The 19488-nt window shown below is 37.1% G+C and overlaps 1 protein-coding gene across 1 annotated transcript; it reads left to right on the forward strand.

Annotated features, from left to right (window-relative positions):
- The first annotated feature begins 6843 nt into the window (after positions 1–6843).
- LOC129226708 (uncharacterized) lies at positions 6844–13701 on the forward strand. The gene is made up of 2 exons (XM_054861337.1): positions 6844–7920; positions 13396–13701. The coding sequence occupies exons 1-2, from the start codon at positions 6844–6846 to the stop codon at positions 13699–13701; spliced, it is 1383 nt and encodes a 460-aa protein (XP_054717312.1).
- Positions 13702–19488: the final 5787 nt, after the last annotated feature.

The raw sequence follows: 19488 nt of genomic DNA on the forward strand, positions 1-19488 counted from the left end.
TTCTCGTGACGTCTGTATGTACGTATGTATGCATGTGCATATGTATGTCATAACTCAAGAATGGTAAGTCCTAGAAAGTTGAAACTTGGTACGTAGACTCCTATTGGGGTCTAGTTGTGCACCTCTCCCTTTGGTTGCATTCGGGTGTTTCTAAAGGGGTCTTTTGCCCCTTTTTGGGGGGGGGGGAATCATTGTTAATTTCGATGCAAACTCAAATGGTGTTATAATTTGGCGGACATTTGGCGATATATCGCTAGTCTTTTGGTCGCCAAGTTTTGTCGCCAACTTGGCGACAAAACTTGGCGACCAAGCTTGACAAAACTTGTCTACCAAATTTGTCGCCAACTTGGCGACAAACTTGGTGGATTTATTTTTATCTGTTTCATTTAGGCCACTGTTGGTGATGTTTAGAGAGTATACTATTGAATCACAATAAATTGCCAGTAATGGAGAAATGGCATTAAATTGGAGTAAAAGGAAATCGTGCGATGCACACATCAGGTCGTTTATGTTTTAATTTCCATAGAAGTCCCTTTTTTAAAATAAACATATGATAATCTAAGCTTTCTCAGCTACTTTAAAGCAATATTATTTTATTGTATTTTGGGTACTGTTGGACGTATAACTAACTAACGCCACATGACACTAAATACAGTAAAAAAAAAAAAAAAAAAACATGAAAACTGTTTTAAGCATATAATAAAAATATTGAGTAACGAAATGAATGAATTTGGAAAAAAAAATCTAATAACAATGTCTAAAAAGAGAAAAACCTAACTGTGTTAGAATGAAAAGACCAACAGTTCATACAATTTTGAATGCTTTTTTCCTTAGCATGTCTTCAAAAGAAACAGAATTAATAATTTCTTTACAGAAAAATATGTGTCAACAAATACAGAAGGCAGGAATAGAATAAAAATCGATTATGGGATGTCTTTTTTCTAACATATGAGTAATGTCGCTACATGGAATCATCTATTTTACCCACTTTCTCAGAGGTAATAGCTTCCTGTTTTCCTACGCCTCATCAGATACATACGTTATCACTGCTGATGCGTTTTCTGTTCTCTTACTTACATTATTGCGTAATGATTATGTGTCATCAACATCATTAAGGTCTCTCTTTTTTGCGCATCGACCCGTTTTATTCTTTAAAGAAACTAAAATTCCTTCTAAAAATTTTTTTGCCCTTATTTTTATAGTATTATCAGGCTAATATTTTTTTACAGTTTGCCCAACACTACTCAAAGGTCCGTTATTTTGAGTTTAAACTGGTTTGAGAGAAATGTTAAAATTTTAATGCAAAACTTTTATATCAAAAAATTACAATTACCACAAACATTTATATAAAATCATTAACTTCTTTAAGCCCATGGGCTACTCTTCGTTTTGCGCAACGATCCGGTTTATTCTTTAAAAACTAAGATTCCATTTTTTTTTTTTTTGAATTTAGGGCTAATATTTTTTAGCAATTTGCCCAACAATATATAAAGGCCCGCGTTTTTACAGGAATAAGAGAACTGTTATAACTTTAATGTAATATTTATCAAAAATAGAATGCCACAGCCATTTATGTAAAATCGTGAACTTCCTTAAGCCCATGGGCGACAGTCACTTCGTCGTGACCCTCTTATTGATGGGCCTGAATGTAGTATAGGGTCGAACTTGCTTATACCGAGCTCGAAGGGACCGCGATATTTGCTCGTTGTAACCGAGTGCTCGTAAAAAACGAGTTCGTGAGAAAAGTCATAACAACTTATACATGTTTGGTTTGTTATTTTTATACTTCTGCGCAGTACCAAAGAAGTTGGTAATTGATTTGAACTGTCTTATATTCTCTTTCTTGTTGTTTCGGAGGAACGTGGGTTCCGAAAAACGTCGTCATTTGCCGCTATGGCTTCCAAATAGTTTGAAGTTTTTCTGCACTTTAGGAGCTAAGTATGTCGAGGGATTTTTAACTACAAATTCTTCACATTTGTCGTTATGATGGTTGCTATCTCTCTCTCTTTCATTTTTTTTTCTCTCTCTTGACTTTCAGTTAAAATATCCTCAGAAGTATAAGTCGGAAGTGATAACATTCGCTTCAACAAATATAGTTTTTAAATGCTCCTTTACTCCATGAATTTCTATAAAAGACCCGTGTCATTACTTGTTCTCCTGACTAATGTCTTATCTCTAAGTTTCGGTTGAACTTAAAATGTTAACGGATTTTTTCCAAAAGTATAATACTCTTTTCTGAAGAGGAAATCAACAGAGATTTTATAAATTAAAAAACTTATGCTCGCTTTAAGCGGGGTTTACGCGTTAAAGCTAGTTTTGTTCCCACACACTCAACGTTATATCAGATAAATATGTTTGATTTCCTCGCTAATTCTGAGTTGTTGATAAAACAAGGCTCCCTATAAGCGAGTTCCACTGTACTAGGATAAAAGTAGTGGGAGTGGGTAAATAGAGTACATTTTGCATTTAGTTTTGGCCCATGCTTCTCAACCAGAGGTACGCATACTCTTCGGTGTCTGCAAAAATCGGTAATGAGTAAGCGTTTAAGCAACAAATTGTATAAAATTAGATACAATTTATTCGTCGAGAACTAAACGAGCCTAATTCCGTATATATCAACATCAACTTTCTAGTTTCTAATCAATACTCCCTTAATAGGCTAAGAATGCAAATTATATCAAACATACCTTTTTAACATTTTAACCTGATTCATGAAAACAAACCATGTTTCGCGCATCTGATGAAATATATACGTAGAAAATAAATAAAGAGGAACAAATAAAGTAGAAGCACATTTAAAAAAATCTAGCTAGTATATTTTTCCCTAAAACATTCTTGATTCGCTTTCAAAAAGAAAAGAAAGGAATTCAAAGTAAAAAAGCTAGTCGAGAGAAATACATTTATCAAAAAATAAATAAAATAAGAAAAGAAAGAAAACAGAAGTTATTTAAGCTATTCTTTTTAAATAAAAATGAAGAACTGAAGCTCCAATTTCAATTTTTCTCAATTACTAAAAATTAAACAAAACAAATATTTTGGAAAATAAATTTTAAAAATAATAAATTGTCAACTTTAATAAATAATTTTCAGCATAAAAATAGAAAATAAATCATGTGCATGGCTTTCTCTGTTATATACATACTTCGAATAACATATATTCGGAGCAAAAACGTATAACATATAATAACGTATACTCATATAACATAACATACTTCGAATTTCCTTTTATTTATTTCTCGTTGTCAAAAAAAAAAATAAACAAATTTAAACTTTGGATGAAAATTCAAAGCAAATTAGATCAACAATCAATTTTTCAAAGAAAAGACCAGATCTGCGAAGGCGAAGCCGGACTGATTTTAGGGTAAGGGAAGTGAAATCGAAGTCTCAAAAATCTCAGAAGTCGAAGTCAGAGCCGGAGTTGATCATATATCCTCTAACTTCGTAGCACTGGTGAGTTTCAAGACTGTAGAGTTGGAATTGGACTGATTTTGGGATGAATGATTCGGGAACGGGAATTGAAGACTTTAAAAATTCAAGAATTGGAGTCGGTCGTTTTCCCTTCGCTTCTACATTTCCGTCACGACTGCCAAGTCGGAGTTCAACTAATTTTGGAGTACATGAGCTGGAGGCGATGGTCCTAAAATTTAACGAGTCGGAGTCGGGAGTTGGTCATTTTTCGAGAGATTCCGCACTTCTAGTGAAACAATTGAGGCAGTGAGAAGCAAAGGGATGTAAGTGGACATTTTCAAGTTTTGAGTAAACGCCTAAATAATATCCTATGTAGGCAACTACCAGGACTACTAGTACCATCTCTTGCCCCAAGACAGAGGAGAAATTCACCTGCCGTGTGTACTGGTTATTTCCAAATTTTTAATTTTGACACTTACATCACTTTGCTTCTCACTACCTCCATTGTGCTTTGATTTTATTTTATTTTGATTTAGTCATATTTATCTCTGACTTGCCATAATGTTAAGTCCACGAGATATGGCAAATCAGTTTTTATTAATATATTTTTTTTTTTGAAACCAAATTTTTAGAATATTTTCAGTATTTGCAATTTTTTTCATCTTTTCAGTGTCGAAAAATAATATTTCTTGGTATTCTTAATGCTAAACATTTTTGAACTGTTCATAAAATACCCATTGTTTAGAATTATTTTCCAATACAGTCCACTGCTCTAGAGGGCGCTTCAGTTCATGCAGAGACGTTGTGTTTTTTCATTTTTTTCTCGGTTGATTGTGTGTGCGCGTATGAAATGCTTCGTTTTGATCAGAGGTCCCTGTGTGAACTGAACTCGTGTATTATTCGTGTGAAACTTAAAATAAACGAGAAGTAAGTGATATTCTGTGTTTCATTCACATGGAACAGAAAAACAAATGCAAATTATCGAACATTTTTTTGGTCCTGCCGACCCGGACTTCTTAAACCTTGATACTTTCTTAGTGCGCATTCTGTTCCATTCATAGTCAAGTTCGCATATAGACTTCCTTGTTGCAAATGAATTCAAAGTGTTTCATTCACAACTATTAATTCCAGTTGCGAAAGGCATTTTCGTAAGTTCAGTTATAATTCAAATTGCAATTGAAATTAGTGAAATTTTTTGAAGTGTTTAGTTTCAATTTACTTGTGCAAATGCTGAAATTTGAACTTTTGCGTATTGAAATATTTCCTTTCCGTGTATCTGCCATTCTAATGTCAATTTACTAGTGTGTTGAGTTTGTTTCGCAAATACGTTAGCAGTTTTTTTCTAAGTAATTTGCTTTAGTCAAATTGTGTTTTTTCGCGTGTGTAATTGAGTGCATTATTTTTCTTTTAAAATGGATCTAAAAGCATTACTTAACCAAAAGAAGATTGCAAAGGCAGCTATTACTCGTCTTAAAACAAAAACTGATAGGGATGTTGAAAATTTAGATCTTACTGAATTGGAAGTTAGGCGAAATCGATTTATTCGATTGAGGGATGAAGTTGAAGGGATTTTCAATTCAATAATGAATGTATGCGAAGATAAAGAAACTGATACTTATTGCATTGAAAAAGAGGATTTACTTGACGGGTTTGAACAAATGCTGGTTCTAATTGGTAGAAGCATTGCTAAGCGTTCTGAATCTAAACAGCAGAAAAGTCTTGATTCAAAACCTACCGAATCGGCAGATGTTAAATTACCTACGTTATCTCTACCAACCTTTTCGGGGGAAACAGAAGAATGGTTAACATTTTCAGATTTGTTTCGTGCTGCGGTATCAGACAATCCAAATTTAACTGAAGCTCAGAAATTACAATATTTAAAAGGTGTTTTAAGAGCAGATGCTTTAAAAATTGTTCATTCATTACCAATTACTGATAGTAATTTTAAAATTGCATGGGACCTTTTAGTTGAAAGATATTTTAACAAGCGGGAAATAATGTCATCGCTAATGAAGAAATTGATGAACGTGACACAATTAAATGGTGAGTCACACAATCAAATGTTGAATTTGATCGATTCTACTAAAGAATTTGTGCGGACCTTAGAATCGTTAGAGTTTAAGTTTGATAAAATGGCGGATACTATTTTAATGTTCTTAGTTATGCTTAAACTTGATCCGAACACCGGGACTTGGTTTGAGAGAACCCTTTTGGGGGATAAGATTCTCTCCTTAGATGATTTACTTCAATTTCTTAAAACGCATGCGAGGTCTATCAGGACAGGAAAACAAAGTGAGAAAAGAAATGTGCAGAAAAAGGTGACGTTAGTTGCGTCAAACCTGCAATCACAGTGTTCACTCTGTAATGGAGATCATGAGTTACGCAGATGTGAGGCGTTTTTAAAATTGTCGATTCCGAAGCGTATGGAAGTCGTAAAATCAAATAATGTTTGCTTCAATTGCTTAACGCGATTTCACGGAATCAAAACATGTAAAAGTAAATGCAGATGTCGTACGTGTAAAAAACCGCATCATACTTTGCTACACTATGAATTTTCGAATGGTAAGGGAAAACAAACACTAGGAAGTGGACTTTCAATAAATGCTCCCGTGTTTAAGCCCGAATTTGCTTCAAGTGATAATGTTTCCGATAAAGCGTGTAGTGTTCCAAAGGTAATAGATGTTACATCTTGTTTGTCAAATGTTGACCCTGATGTGCAAATTCTTCTGTGTACAGCTATAATTCGTGTAAGAGACGTTTGGGGCGATTTTCAGACGTGCCGATGTTTGCTCGACAGTGGTAGTTAAGCTTCGCTGATTACTACCGAGTGTATTGAAAGACTAGGTTTAAGCAAAGAAAAAAGCTAATGTGCGTATTTCATGTTTAGGAGCGTCAAACACTCGAACTAATGGAATGTATGAACTTTGGGAATTGGATTCGGTTCCTTGTGCTAAAAATTTTACAGCTTTAGAACAGTCTTGTGAAGATCATTTTAAAGAGACACATTCTAAAAACGATGAAGGCAGATATACGGTTAGGTTACCATTTCATTCCTCTCCTACGCAGTTAGGCGAATTGAAACAAATAGCCCTTCGTAGATTGCTTGCAATGGAACGTCATCTCAGTTCTGATCCAGACAAATACAATCAATATAGACAATTTATGAAGGAATATTTGACTTTAAATCATATGGTAGCAGTGCCAATTTCAGAATATAACAAAGGGAGTTCATATTATTTGCCTCATCATACTGTTCTAAAAGAGTCGAGTACTACGACTAAACTTAGAGTTGTTTTTGATGCATCAAGCAAAACGTCATCAGGCGTATCACTAAACGACCTTCTCATGGTTGGCCCTAGAGTACAACCAGAACTTTTTGCAATACTTATTCAGTTTAGAAACTTTCAATTTGCACTTTGTGCTGATCTCGAAAAAATGTTTCGTCAGATAAGAGTTCATCCAGATGACACTGATTGGCAAAGAGTCATATGGAGAAATTCACCCGAAGATAAAAATACAGCATACCGTCTTGTCACTGTTACTTACGGAACTTCCTGTGCACCATTCCTTGCAACAAGAACTTTGCACCAGCTCGCACTAGATGAACAGGAATCCTATCCATTAGCTTCTAGCGCAACAATTCGAAATTTCTACGTCGACGGTCTTTTGAGTGGAGCTTCTACAAGAGAAGAAGCAGTACAACTTGTAATCGAATTACAAGAGATGATGCGAAAAGGAGGCTTCAATCTTCGAAAGTGGCATTCTAACGATCCCTCTATTTTTCGTGATACTTCAGTTGACGTGCAAGAAAACGATGCAGTTCAGTGTGAAGACGACAATGATTGCAAGGTTCTTGGAATTGAGTGGTCGCCAAAGTTAGATGTGTTTAAGTTCTCAATAGCACCAGTAGACATACAATTCACTTACACCAAGCGAGAAGTACTCTCACAAATAGCCCGTGTATTTGATCCGTTGGGGCTCTTGTCACCATGTGTAACTTTCATGAAAATTCTGTTGCAAGAGCTTTGGCAAGGGAAATTCTCTTGGGATCAACCTCTTATTGCTGAACTTTGTAAACGTTGGAGGTCGTTTCTGGAGGAACTACATCTTTTTGAGCAAGTTACCTTCCCGAGATATGTGCTGCAATCTCAGAGTGAATTTGAGTTACATGCATTCTGCGATAGTTCTGAGAAGGCTTACTGTGCTGTCATTTACATCCGCTGTGTTTCTAATTCTTCGGTTCGAGTCACCCTTTTGACATCAAAAACCCGAGTGGCTCCTCTAAAGGTGCAATCTCTTCCAAGACTTGAGCTCTGTGCAGCTCTTCTGCTTACTAATTTGTTACATTCTACTCTTCCACATCTGAACCTTCCTATCAAATTGAAATGTGCCTGGTCCGATTCAAAAATTGCTCTAGCATGGATTTATTCAGAACCTAGAAGATGGCAACCTTTCGTTGCTAACAGAGTAGCCCAAATACAAGAATTGGTTCCAGATATTCAGTGGAATTTCGTGAGTGGACTCGAGAATCCAGCAGATTGCGGTACAAGAGGCCTATTTCCGTCCAAATTTGTAAACTGTGACTTGTGGTTCAATGGCCCGAAATGGTTAAGTGATCCTTCTATACCCTATACAAGGCATGAGGAAGATCAACCACTGCCTGAAGAATTTCTTAAGGAAGAGAAGAAAACCTTCAAAATTGCCATTGCACAAACGATCAACAATACGTTCATGACTGAAGTAATTCAGAAATATTCCTCATGGAATAAATTGAAACGGTTATTGCATGGTGTCGAAGATTTTCCACTAATTGTTCGGTACCGGCTGAAAAAAGAGTGAAGTCTTTGACAGTTGAAGAGTTAGAAACGCGGAGAAGACAATTGTGAAATACATTCAAAAAGTTCATTTCTCTGCAGAACTTTCGTGTTTGGGTGCTGGAGAACAACTTCCTTCCGGCAGCACAATCGTTCCGTTGGCACCATTTATGGATGAATTCGGAATACTACGTGTAGGAGGCAGATTAAAGAATTCGAATCTTCCAGAAGAACGGAAGCATCCCATCTTGCTTCCCAAAAATGACTACTTAGTAGACTTGATTATTACTCACTACCATTTAACTTTACTTCATGCAGGCCTGGAACTCCTTCAAGCAGCAATGCGAGAAAATTTCTGGGTGCTTTCAGCTAGAAATGCTGTGAGAAAGGTCATACACAGATGTGTCCCGTGTTTCCGAAATCGTCCAAAGGTAGCTCAACAGCTCATGGGAGATCTTCCGGAATCCAGAGTTTGTCCTTCTACAGTATTTCAAAACACAGGTATTGATTTTGCTGGACCATTTTTGATTAGAAGCTCAAGAGGAAGAGGAAGTCGCAATACTAAGTGCTATATTTGCGTGTTCGTCTACCTTGCAACTAAGGCGGTCCACCTAGAAACTGTGAGTGACTTAACTAGCAAGGCATTCATAGCGTGTTTGAAACGGTTTGTAGCCCGCAGAGGTAGGCCTACAGAACTCTTTTGTGACCGAGGTACCAATTTTTATGTCGCTAGCAGGGAACTTAAGACAGAGTTTCAACAATTGTTACGAGATGACAACCTCCATCACTTCCTTGCTACAGATAACATCAGATGGCGTTTCAATCCTCCCTCGGCTCCACACTTTGGAGGCCTTTGGGAGTCCGTGGTGAAGTCCTTTAAGTTCCACCTTAAAAGAGTAATAGGTAACACCAGTCTCACGTTTGAGGAATTGACAACGATTGCAACTCAGATAGAGGCATGTCTCAATTCAAGACCTCTTTGTGGACTTTCAAGCGATCCTAATGATCTTAGTGCTATCATACCAGGACATTTTTTGATCGGGAGACCTTTAACTGCAGTGCCGCAACCACAGATTTGTGACAAGATCAGTCATTGCGATAGATGGCGTTTGCTTCAGCGTACGATTCAGCATTTCTGGAATCGATGGTCGGCAGAATACTTAACAAAGCTGCAGTCGAGATCCAAGTGGTGTAGGACTAAAGCAAATCTTGACATTGGTGACCTGGTGCTGATAAAAAACGAAAACTTGCCACCACTGCAATGGAAGTTGGGCAGAATTCAGAAAATATTTCCAGGGAAGGATAATAAGGTTCGCGTAGCGGAGGTAAAAACGCAAACCGGAGAACTAGTGAGACCAATTTCCAAGCTGTGTCCATTACCTGTTACATAGTTGACATTCTAAAAGACATTTTTGCTCTATGTATTTACTCATGTTTGCAGCTTTTTTTCCAGCGTTGTAGAGAGTCATCTTTTCGCTGTACTAATTTGTTCAATGTGTTTATTTTACATATTCTGCAATTTCTTTAAGTGCATTTGTTCTGTTAGATTAATAATCTAATATTATGTTTAATTATGTTATTGAAACCCCCCTCCGAAGTTTCAAGGGGGGCGGTATGTTTAGAATTATTTTCCAATACAGTCCACTGCTCTAGAGGGCGCTTCAGTTCATGCAGGGACATTGTTTTTTTTCATTTTTTCTCGGTTGATTGTGTGTGCGCGTACGAGATGCTTCGTTTTGATCAGAGGTCCCTGTGTGAACTGAACTCGTGTATTATTCGTGTGAAACTTAAAATAAACGAGAAGTAAGTGATATTCTGTGTTTCATTCACATGGAACAGAAAAACAAATGCAAATTATCGAACACCCATAAGCAGCTAAATAATAATAATTAAAGAAAAAAAAACATCCAAGCTTTTGGGATTTTGCTATATACAGGGTGTCCCAAAACGATCGCATAAACTCTGCACAGCAAGATTCCTCTTTGGGAGTACATAAAATCTGCTCAAAGAAGCGTTCCTGTACGATCCATAGATTACGAGGAAAAAAAGAAAAACAAAGTATGACGTCAAAATCGGTGCAAGAAAAAACACTTCATTGAACATATCAACAGCAGTATACTGCCGTGTGCAGGTAAAGGGCAGTAATTGCAAATTTTTCATTTTTCATTTATTTTGAATTTTTGTCATCTGTTGTACGTTATCTATACTGTACAAGCTCGCTTACTTGGTTTCCGCTGAAAAAAAGTCGCGAAAAAAAACGTCTAATTCCAACATTTTCTTAGTGTTAGTGTTGAAGAAATACTAGAAATTTCTTCAAATATCTCGAAAACTCATTTCTGCAGATACTGCCGTTTACCTGTCCACGGCAGTATACGCCCTAGTAAAAATGACCGGCTTCTGCCACCTTAGAAAAAAGCCGGTACCGCCTTCAGCCGTCTTGCTGCAAGCCGGTACCGCCTTCAGCCGTCTTGCTGCAAGCCGGTACCGCCTTCAGCCGTCTTGCTGCAAGCCGGTACCGCCTTCAGCCGTCTTGCTGCTAGCCGGTACCGCCTTCAGCCGTCTTGCTGCTAGCCGGTACCGCCTTCAGCCGTCTTGCTGCTAGCCGGTACTGCCTTCAGCTTGAAGCTGGTACCGTCTTTGACCACCTAACTTGAAGACTGTCGAAGGCAGTACTAGCTTCAGGCAAGATGGTTCTATCACCTTTACAGCCTTTTACTGCCTTGATCAAAGCCGGTATCAACTTTCACCCCAATTGGTGAAGGCTGTCATTGCTCAATGCCACATTGTACCAAAGAGGAAAATCTACAGTTAAGTACCGATGACAATTTGAAAGATCAAGCAAGCAATACTAATTTGGTTAATGATACAAAAAAAAAAAATTCCATTCGGTACCATCAAATCAGACAAAATATTGAAATTCTTGTCAAAAGGCACACGGCAACTAAACTTTGATTGCATACTTGCATACTTTTTATGATATTATACGTGCAGAATATTGATAGCGATAAGATTAAAATTTTTGTTCGTATAACTTCTTTGTTTTTTCACTATTCTGCAAACATAATAATAAAACATTATTTAAACTAATAAGATACCAATTATAAGTAATGGATAAAAAATAAAATTACTTTTTTTCCCTAAAATAAACAAAAAAGTGTCAGATTGTGATTGTCTAGTTTCTTTTGGGTAGGATTTTTTTTTAAAAGCATTTTCTAAAGAAGGGATGTTATCACATTTTCGATACCTGAAATTGAAATCACTCACTGCATTTATAAAGTAAGTAATATATTTCATCGAAGAGGTTTATGATATGTAATCATATAAGCAGTTTATGAAACCATTAAAGAGGTAAGACTCTAAATGCTAAAAAATTTGTAAATGTGTCAACATGTGCAACAGGAAGAATTAACTGACTATCGATGTCAACTACACTTAATGTGGTTCAAATAATGATTTTTAGGCATGCATTCATGTTCCTAATTTAACACAGCATTTAGAAAAAGACAAAATACTGAGAAAACAAATTATGCATCAAATATGATAGTGCAGTGAAGGGCTACAAGACCAAACGGAGGCTTGTTAGCATTTGAACACTTTTATTTATATTTTAAAACAATGTAAATTATTGTAGGACAAAGGTAAATCAAAAAAACATTTAGTTTTAATTTTTAAATGTTATTAGTGCAGTATGATTTTCACAGCTCTCTTTACAGGGCTGCTTGTTGTCTACAAACGAGCCGAGCAACCATGAAGAGCAAACGTAAACAAACAAATTCGTTAATAAATAAACTGATGCCATTTAAGTTTTTCTTGAGTTAAAAGATGGCGAAAGAAATAAAAACTTTTGCAACATTTTATTTTGTGTTCAAACTTAAACATATTCTTACTTAAATTTTAATTATTTTCCATGAAAATCATTAGCATTTCTTTGAAACAATTTTGTTGAAGAGCCTTACAAATTTAAAATTTATAGATTTGCGGTGATGTATCCACACTCTCCCGAGTATTCGTACTCCTTCAGGTAATTACCTACTCCTACTTCTTCCGCAAAAATAGAATGTTGTGTCTACGGCATGCCGGCATGGAGATTTGACTTTCCAACTTGTGTGAGTCACAGAACGGCTTGTTTTCACTGTATCGTTATCGAACATCGTTATTTTTTTAGTGTTTATTCAATCTCTACACACCCATATCTCTACAATGGGAAACAGGCATGATAGCTAAATAATATAGACGCACGCCGTTCGCTGATACATTTGATGCTGTGCAGTTACGTTTGCGGTCTATAAATATATATGCTCACAAGCACACAGATACAAGCGTTATGACAACACTCATTGAAATGGATTCGGTCAAAATATATGTTTGGTTGCCTACCAATATGCTCGGGTAAATACATACATACAGACTTTGTGGAAAAAAACCCAAATTCAATTAGAGGTAATTAAAAACAAAATTTATGTTGAAATTTCAGTGATAATTTTTCACGACAAAAATACTGCTTTTCTTTCTATAAGGAAGTAAAAGTGGCTACTCCTTATGTCATCAGAAAAGGGTAAAAAATTAATTTGAAGGAATTTTCCGGGTAACCCGAGGTGGAATGAGCCCCAATTACCTTGGATTTTCAAGCTCTATTGTACATAAAGAAGGTCTGTGCTCAGCAGTGTCTACTCACCATTCATTTGAAGTCGACACACACACTCAGGACAGGATTGATCTGAGGAAGACATGCTCTACTGAGATGGCGAAACGAAAAATCTCGAAGGGGCAGAACAACCAAAAGGCCCTGCTTGGGGCCAACGGGAGTTCCCCCGTGACCGCGGCGTCCCTTCCCCTTCACGCCGGCAGTAATTCCAGCCAAGACATGACGAAGAATGATGACTCGCAAAGCCATTGCTCGTTTACATCAGCATACTCCGACGATGAGATGGAAGACTACCCAACACTCGAAGCCACATACAAGGATTTAGGCATCGCATGGTCAGGAATAGGTGAGACTGTTAACAAGTCATGATATGCAATTTTTGAAGGACTTAAAACAAAAACTCGTAACTGCAGGAAATAGGATAAAAAGTTTCTTACGACGAAATCGCCAAAGGAGATGCGGTACTACTGAAGAGAGTCATGTTCAGACACATGCATAACCCAGAAAATATTACTACAGCAGCACCAGGAGGCAGAGATCCTGCTCAAGAAGGTCGCCCATTTGGAAGAGGAAAACAAGATCCTTCACCAAAAGCTGAGCGGCGCCTCTAGCCAAAAGAAAAGAAAACCGGTCGTGCTTATCAACGCTGCCAATCCTAAGACCGTTATCGAGGAAATCAAGAAAAAGAACCCTGAAGAGGATTTTCATCAGGGAGGAGGATCATTACCCCCTCTTCCGAAAATGGCCAAGTTGAAGTGGAGAACTACGCTAAAGATCATGCTATCGACTTCCACACCCCAACCATCGCCTATATCCCTCCAACCCGTGTCGTAGTTAAAGGACTCCCATCTGACATTGGCCAGGAGGATATCAAATCTGCATTCTGGCAACTTCAGCAAGACGTGATTCACGTACTCCAATTCATCAACCGGAAAGGCCCTCTCCCCATCTTCTGCGTACATCTCAGGAAACTCGAAAGCAGAGAAGAGGACATTTTTTTACGAAAAGAATGAAAGTCGGGGATTTCATCGCCCATCTGGAGAAGTTGCATACCCGTCGTGGCCCACTCCAATGTTTCCGTTGCCAAAGGTAGGGGCACTGCTCCTACACCTACATCACGGAAAGGTGCGTCTTCTGCGCCGGCCCTCACCGACTGCAAGACTGCCCCAATAAAGAAAAAGGTCCCTTCTGCACCAACTGCGGATTGGCTCATCCCGCCAGAACTCTCGACTGCCCTTGGTGCCCCCAGATGAAGATGCGCTCCTGCCTGACTTCCGTACGCAACCCTGGGGAGAAAAGCTCCCCTATCCCTAAGAATGACTTGGTACTGATGCAGCTTGGCTGCTCCCTTCGGGCGCTTGACTCCCTCCTCCGGTGAGAAATGCTCACTAACTTACTGCCCCGTTCGCGGGGACGCAATGTAGCTTCGGCGTTTTGCGTTATACAAAGATTTACTTCCTTCAGTTTTGGGGTAAAAGAGCTCGCCTCTGTAGGCAAATTCAAAGACTGACCAACCGACCAGCAGTGTCTAAATCTGTCTTGTTAATATTTTTCCGACCGTTGTTAGAAGTTCCTGAAATAACTGTTGCACATTCCTGTTGGCTTACAACAGCAAGCTAAACTCTTTAGTGTTTTCATTATTGGTATAAAAGTAATATTAATCTGATTGCTTTGAAATTGTATTTATTGTATTCTTTAAACCTAATATAATTTTTTTTTTACATTCTTTTTAAAATTAAAGTATATTTTCCCCCAATTGGGGGAACTAAGTGTCCTGTTTGCATTTAGTTGTTGCTTTTTAATCTATTGTTGCTAAATGTCACAATGTTGTATGTAATCTCAGTATTGTATGAGATTACCCTAAGCACCACCTTGTTTTTTATTATATTTGGGATTATATAACCGCTTTGCATTTGAATCCATCTTCTTCAAATCTTAAAATACAATAGTAAAAATCATATACTTAGGCAGGGTAAAATAGGAATTGTTTTGTGAGATGCATTAAAACTGTAACCTTTTGTGTTATTTGCATAAGCTTTATCCTTGTCATTAGTATAGTAAGCTGGCGGTTTTTGGGCAGGCGGTAACAGTTGGTCAATGCCGGCTTTCATTGCCTTAGCCGGCTGAAGCCGGTCTCTACCGTCTTGGTCTTAAGACGGTTAAAGCCGGTCGTTACCATCTGAGATAAAGACAGTCAAAGCCGGCATTGACCGTCTTTTGCCGCCTGTCCAAAAACCGCCTTTAAGGCGGTAAAAGCTGGTCATTTTCACTAGGGCGTCCAATAAAGTATTTTTTCCTTGCACCGGCAGTAACGTCCTACTTTGTTTTTCGTATTTTTCTCAGTAAACTACGGACTGTACAGAAACGTTTCTTTGGGAAGTTTTTATGTATTCCTAACGAGGAATCTAGCTGTGTAAAGTTTATATGGTCATTTTGGAACATGCCCTATAAGTCTTTAATTTAAAAGTAAAAAAAAAAAAACACTTTTGTATGCTTAAAAACTACGCCAAAATATGGCTTTACTTACAGCTCATTATTGTCGAATAATTTTGTAATTAAGTTAAACTCCATCATTAAAAAGTTTTGGCAGTAACTGGATAAGAGTTTCCATGCTTAAGGCGTTATTCTTTAATTAATATCTTGACACAACCTTGCCTGGAACAAAGAGAGCCGTTATCTCCTTCAGATTTATACCTAGCATCGAAGCAATTGTTCGCGACTTCATCTTTCATCTGATAATCCTGCGAACGAGAGGATGTGTGAGTGAGAGAGATACGTAATCGATCGTAGTATTTCGCCTCAGGTAAACGTTAGATGGCTATTTGATAGCCTTGTAATCATCAATCAAATGCACCAATGAAGAAGGGAACATTTAAGCAGATAAAGTCTTCAAAATGTGTTGACTGTCGGGGAAAAATAATAGAAGCTAGCTTGAAAATAAAGAGTTTTTGTAGACCAGTGGTTACACATCCGCAAGCATTTCTTGACCACTCAGCCTGTAAATGAATTATCATGGACGATACTACATTTTGTCGAATGTCTTTTCATCCATAAGCTCATTTCTTTTAGATTAAATAAGGGTTTCTTGTAACGTCGAAACACGTGTCTGCTGGCTACAAATCTGCAAACATCTGTTGACTAAGCTGCCTGTAAATGAATTATCATGGAACATACTATATTTTGTCACACTAATCTTGCTTTCATCTACTAATAAGAAAATGAGTTTGACTTGCATCTAGAGATTAAAATGCTTAAGTTGAAGAAGTATACGTTTTATAAGTGTTATGGGTGGAGGGTTCCCGGCGATCAAACTGGGAAAAGGCTTGCTTGGCCGTTCGAATTCCCTGACCAGTATACGCACAAACACAAACTGTATTTCACAATAGTTTCAGATGGCACAGCGTAATATTTTCCACTGTAAATTTGTCCATATTGCCAGAGTTTTCCAATTTATTCCCCTTTAAAAGCAATCAACTCCATTCAACCTAATATATATGTTGATAACTATTAAAAACACACTGTTGCAACATTTCCTTATTTCTATAAAGGACAAGATGTTTGTTTTTTTTTTCTTTTTTTTTTCTTTTTTGCTTAGATGTTTTATTAGAGATTTAAATTTTCTTATAAGAGTTACAAAATATAAGCATGAAAAGCCTACCAACTTCAAAGCTAACAGCATTCAGTGAACCGGAAATGTTTTCGGTGGATAACAATTTTTTTAATGTAATTTTGAAACATCTCTGTGTTATTTGACAAGAATAATTAGACAATGTAACCCAGCTATACAGCAACATAAGCTTAATTATCAAAAAGACAAATGACTGAAGCAGCTCGCATGACTAAAATTTAACGTTGTCATCTGGATTAAAACCATTTCCTCGCTCTTGTGATTCATTAATATTTTCCTTTTCAGTTTATATTTTGCTGTAATTTATTGTGTATGGTACCAGATTAGAACACAACATTCATTTCTTTAGAAGCAATTTAGTGTATAAATGGCTTTTTACCGCAAAAAATAATAAAAAAAAAAAAAAAATAATAAATAAATTAAAAAAAATTAAAAAAATATATAAAATAAAATAAAATAATTTGAATTCTGAAATTTTGAATTCATATTATGTGTTTCGCAATCACGAGTTGCTACAGGACCCTACTCATTGTAGTTATTGTTTCTAGAAACGGCTCCTGTACCCCAAGCCTGCCCTTTTCCTGGGTGGTTATGTGTATAGTTGTGTGTGCGTAGACCTGTGTGTACGCTCGTAGGCGTGTGTGTATGCGTGTGAAGGCATGTGTGTATGTGTGTGATGGCGTATGTGCGTGTGCGAGCCTGCGTGTGTGTAGGACATGGACGCCTCCGACCAGGAAAGCGATTCCGACGCGCCTGCAGAGGCCGGTGGGCGGGATTGCTGCAGAGGCTTCTGGTCCAAGATGAAAAAGGAACCGGACATCAAAGACAGAACAATAAGCAATCGTGATTGCTATAAAAAAATAATACTTATTAACACTAAATTCTACTGTAAAATGGAGTGTTTACATTTCAGTCAAGTTTTTATTATATTTCACTGAGAAAACTAAACAATCGCATTGCCAATAGGTTCACCACGGGACTTATGATGTAAAGCATGGTATAATTCATTATTCCCCACGCCACTCCCCTTCCGATTCAGCGGAATGTCTGGCACTCCATTCAGCGATGAATGAAATGGCAAATTCGGACCCCACTGCTTGTTACTCGGTTTTTAATTTTGACCAATTAGCCGCAGCGTTCTGGTTTTTCTACCGTAAAATGTTAGAGTAAAATAGGATTTTGGAGTGAAAAGTAAATTTTACAATGCATTATTTTCAAAAAAAAAAAAAAAAAAATCTGTGAATGTAATTCAAAGTAAAAATGTGTTAATTCTTAGGACAGAAATGAAATGTGATGCGCAAAACTTTGAAATGGATAGAATTGGGCAATCGACCACGTTAAGACGATTACGTCTAAATAAATCTAGCAGCAGAGAAGGGAAAATAGCGTTGAGATACTGATGCACGCGTTTTATAACGTCACTACTGCCTTATTAATTTATAGCATTATTTAAGTTAAAAATGAGGGGAAACAGAGTTTCTATGAAAACAACAAAAAGAAAAAAAAAATTTGAATTTTGACGTCTTGAATTCAAATTATGTTTTTCGCAATCACAAGTGTGTGTATGTAGGCGTGTGTGTTTGTGTGTGGGGGTATGTGTGTTTGTGTGTGGGGGTATGTGTGTTTGTGTGTAGGGGTATGTGTATGTGTGTGTAGGCATGTGTGTTTGTCTGTGTGCTGGCATAAGTGTGTGGGTAGTTGTGTATATGAATGTGTGTATGTGTGTGTGGGGGGGTATGTGTATGGTGTGTAGGCATATGTGTTTGTGTCAGTGTGCAGACATGAATGTGTGGGTACTTGTGTGTATGTGTGTGTAGTTGTGTATGTATGCGCGTGTGTGTAGGACATGGATGCAACCTGGAGACGGCTTTCGCTCTAGGAGCAGCATCGTGAGGAGCCGGTCGACGGTGACAGGGTGCGGAGGGTGGCGGTGGGAAAATAAAAAGATAGGACATCAAAACAGTCAAATGAGAACAATAAGCAATCGTGATTGCTCAAAAATGAAATGTTTACGTTTCGTCCGGAAATGTAAAAGCAAAATAGTAAGCTCAAAATTATGTTATAAAAAATACATCAATTAGTTTTGCAGTGAGAATATAATTCGATATAAGTAGCTCGGATTTAAAAACAAACTTCTTGCCGCAAACAAATTGCAATTTGTACAAAACTGCGTCTAAATAGTTATGAGGCAAAAGCGCATATCTTTAACAAACAAACTACCACCCTTCGACCATTTCCGTCCATAAACCGAATGTTTGTATTTCCATATTATCGGTGATCTGACTGTAAGTTATTAAAAAATATATATACATTAAATAACAGTAACGTAACTACAATCCAAGTAACTCTCATATAAAAAATAAATGTTTTTTTCCCCTTAAAGAAATTTCTCTCCTGTGAATTTTTCGCAATAGTTTATAAAAAGAATGAAGACTATTTCTAAAACCTGAGAATAATTACATAACAAAATTTTTTTCTAACAAAATACCGCAGAATCTCGATAACCTCGAAGCTTATAACTCGAATATTTCTTTATCTTGGCTTTCTCATCGGGTCCCAAACTCTTGAGACTGTTGTGAAAACTTCTCATAACTCAAAATTAAAATAACTCGAACGATCTAGCCGGACCCTTGGGACTTAGAGTTATCAAGAGATGGCTGTACACTAAAATAGAGTAAAATTGATGCATTCGAACAAGTCAAAGTTATTTCTAGCAAACTCTAGGTGCTAAAAATCAGAAATGTACTTCAAAAACGTAGTTAAACATTTTTCTGGTTTTGTGTTAGTTAAAAATGAAACCTCGGGGAAATGTGGGAGGGAGGGGGGACTCGAAATTTTAAAATACAGTCGAGCTTCAAAATGACGAGCGCGGATAGTCCGCAATATTTGCACATTAGATATAACCGTATGCTCGTAACAAACGGGTTCGTGATTTAAAAAAAAAATATGCATACGTAATTTTTCCAAAAGTAGTTGGTTAATTGGTTAATTTG

The sequence above is a fragment of the Uloborus diversus genome, chromosome 7, assembly GCF_026930045.1.
Source record: "Uloborus diversus isolate 005 chromosome 7, Udiv.v.3.1, whole genome shotgun sequence".
In the NCBI taxonomy this organism is placed as follows: Eukaryota; Metazoa; Arthropoda; class Arachnida; order Araneae; family Uloboridae; genus Uloborus; species Uloborus diversus.

What these genes read in the sequence shown, in the direction of transcription:
- LOC129226708 (XM_054861337.1), top strand. Translation starts at nt 6,844, where the DNA reads ATGTTTCGTCAGATAAGAGTTCATCCAGATGACACTGATTGGCAAAGA. An exon ending in CAGATATTCAGTGGAATTTC is followed by an intron (nt 7,921 to 13,395) that starts GTGAGTGGACTC and finishes CAGCAGCACCAG; the next exon opens with GAGGCAGAGATCCTGCTCAA.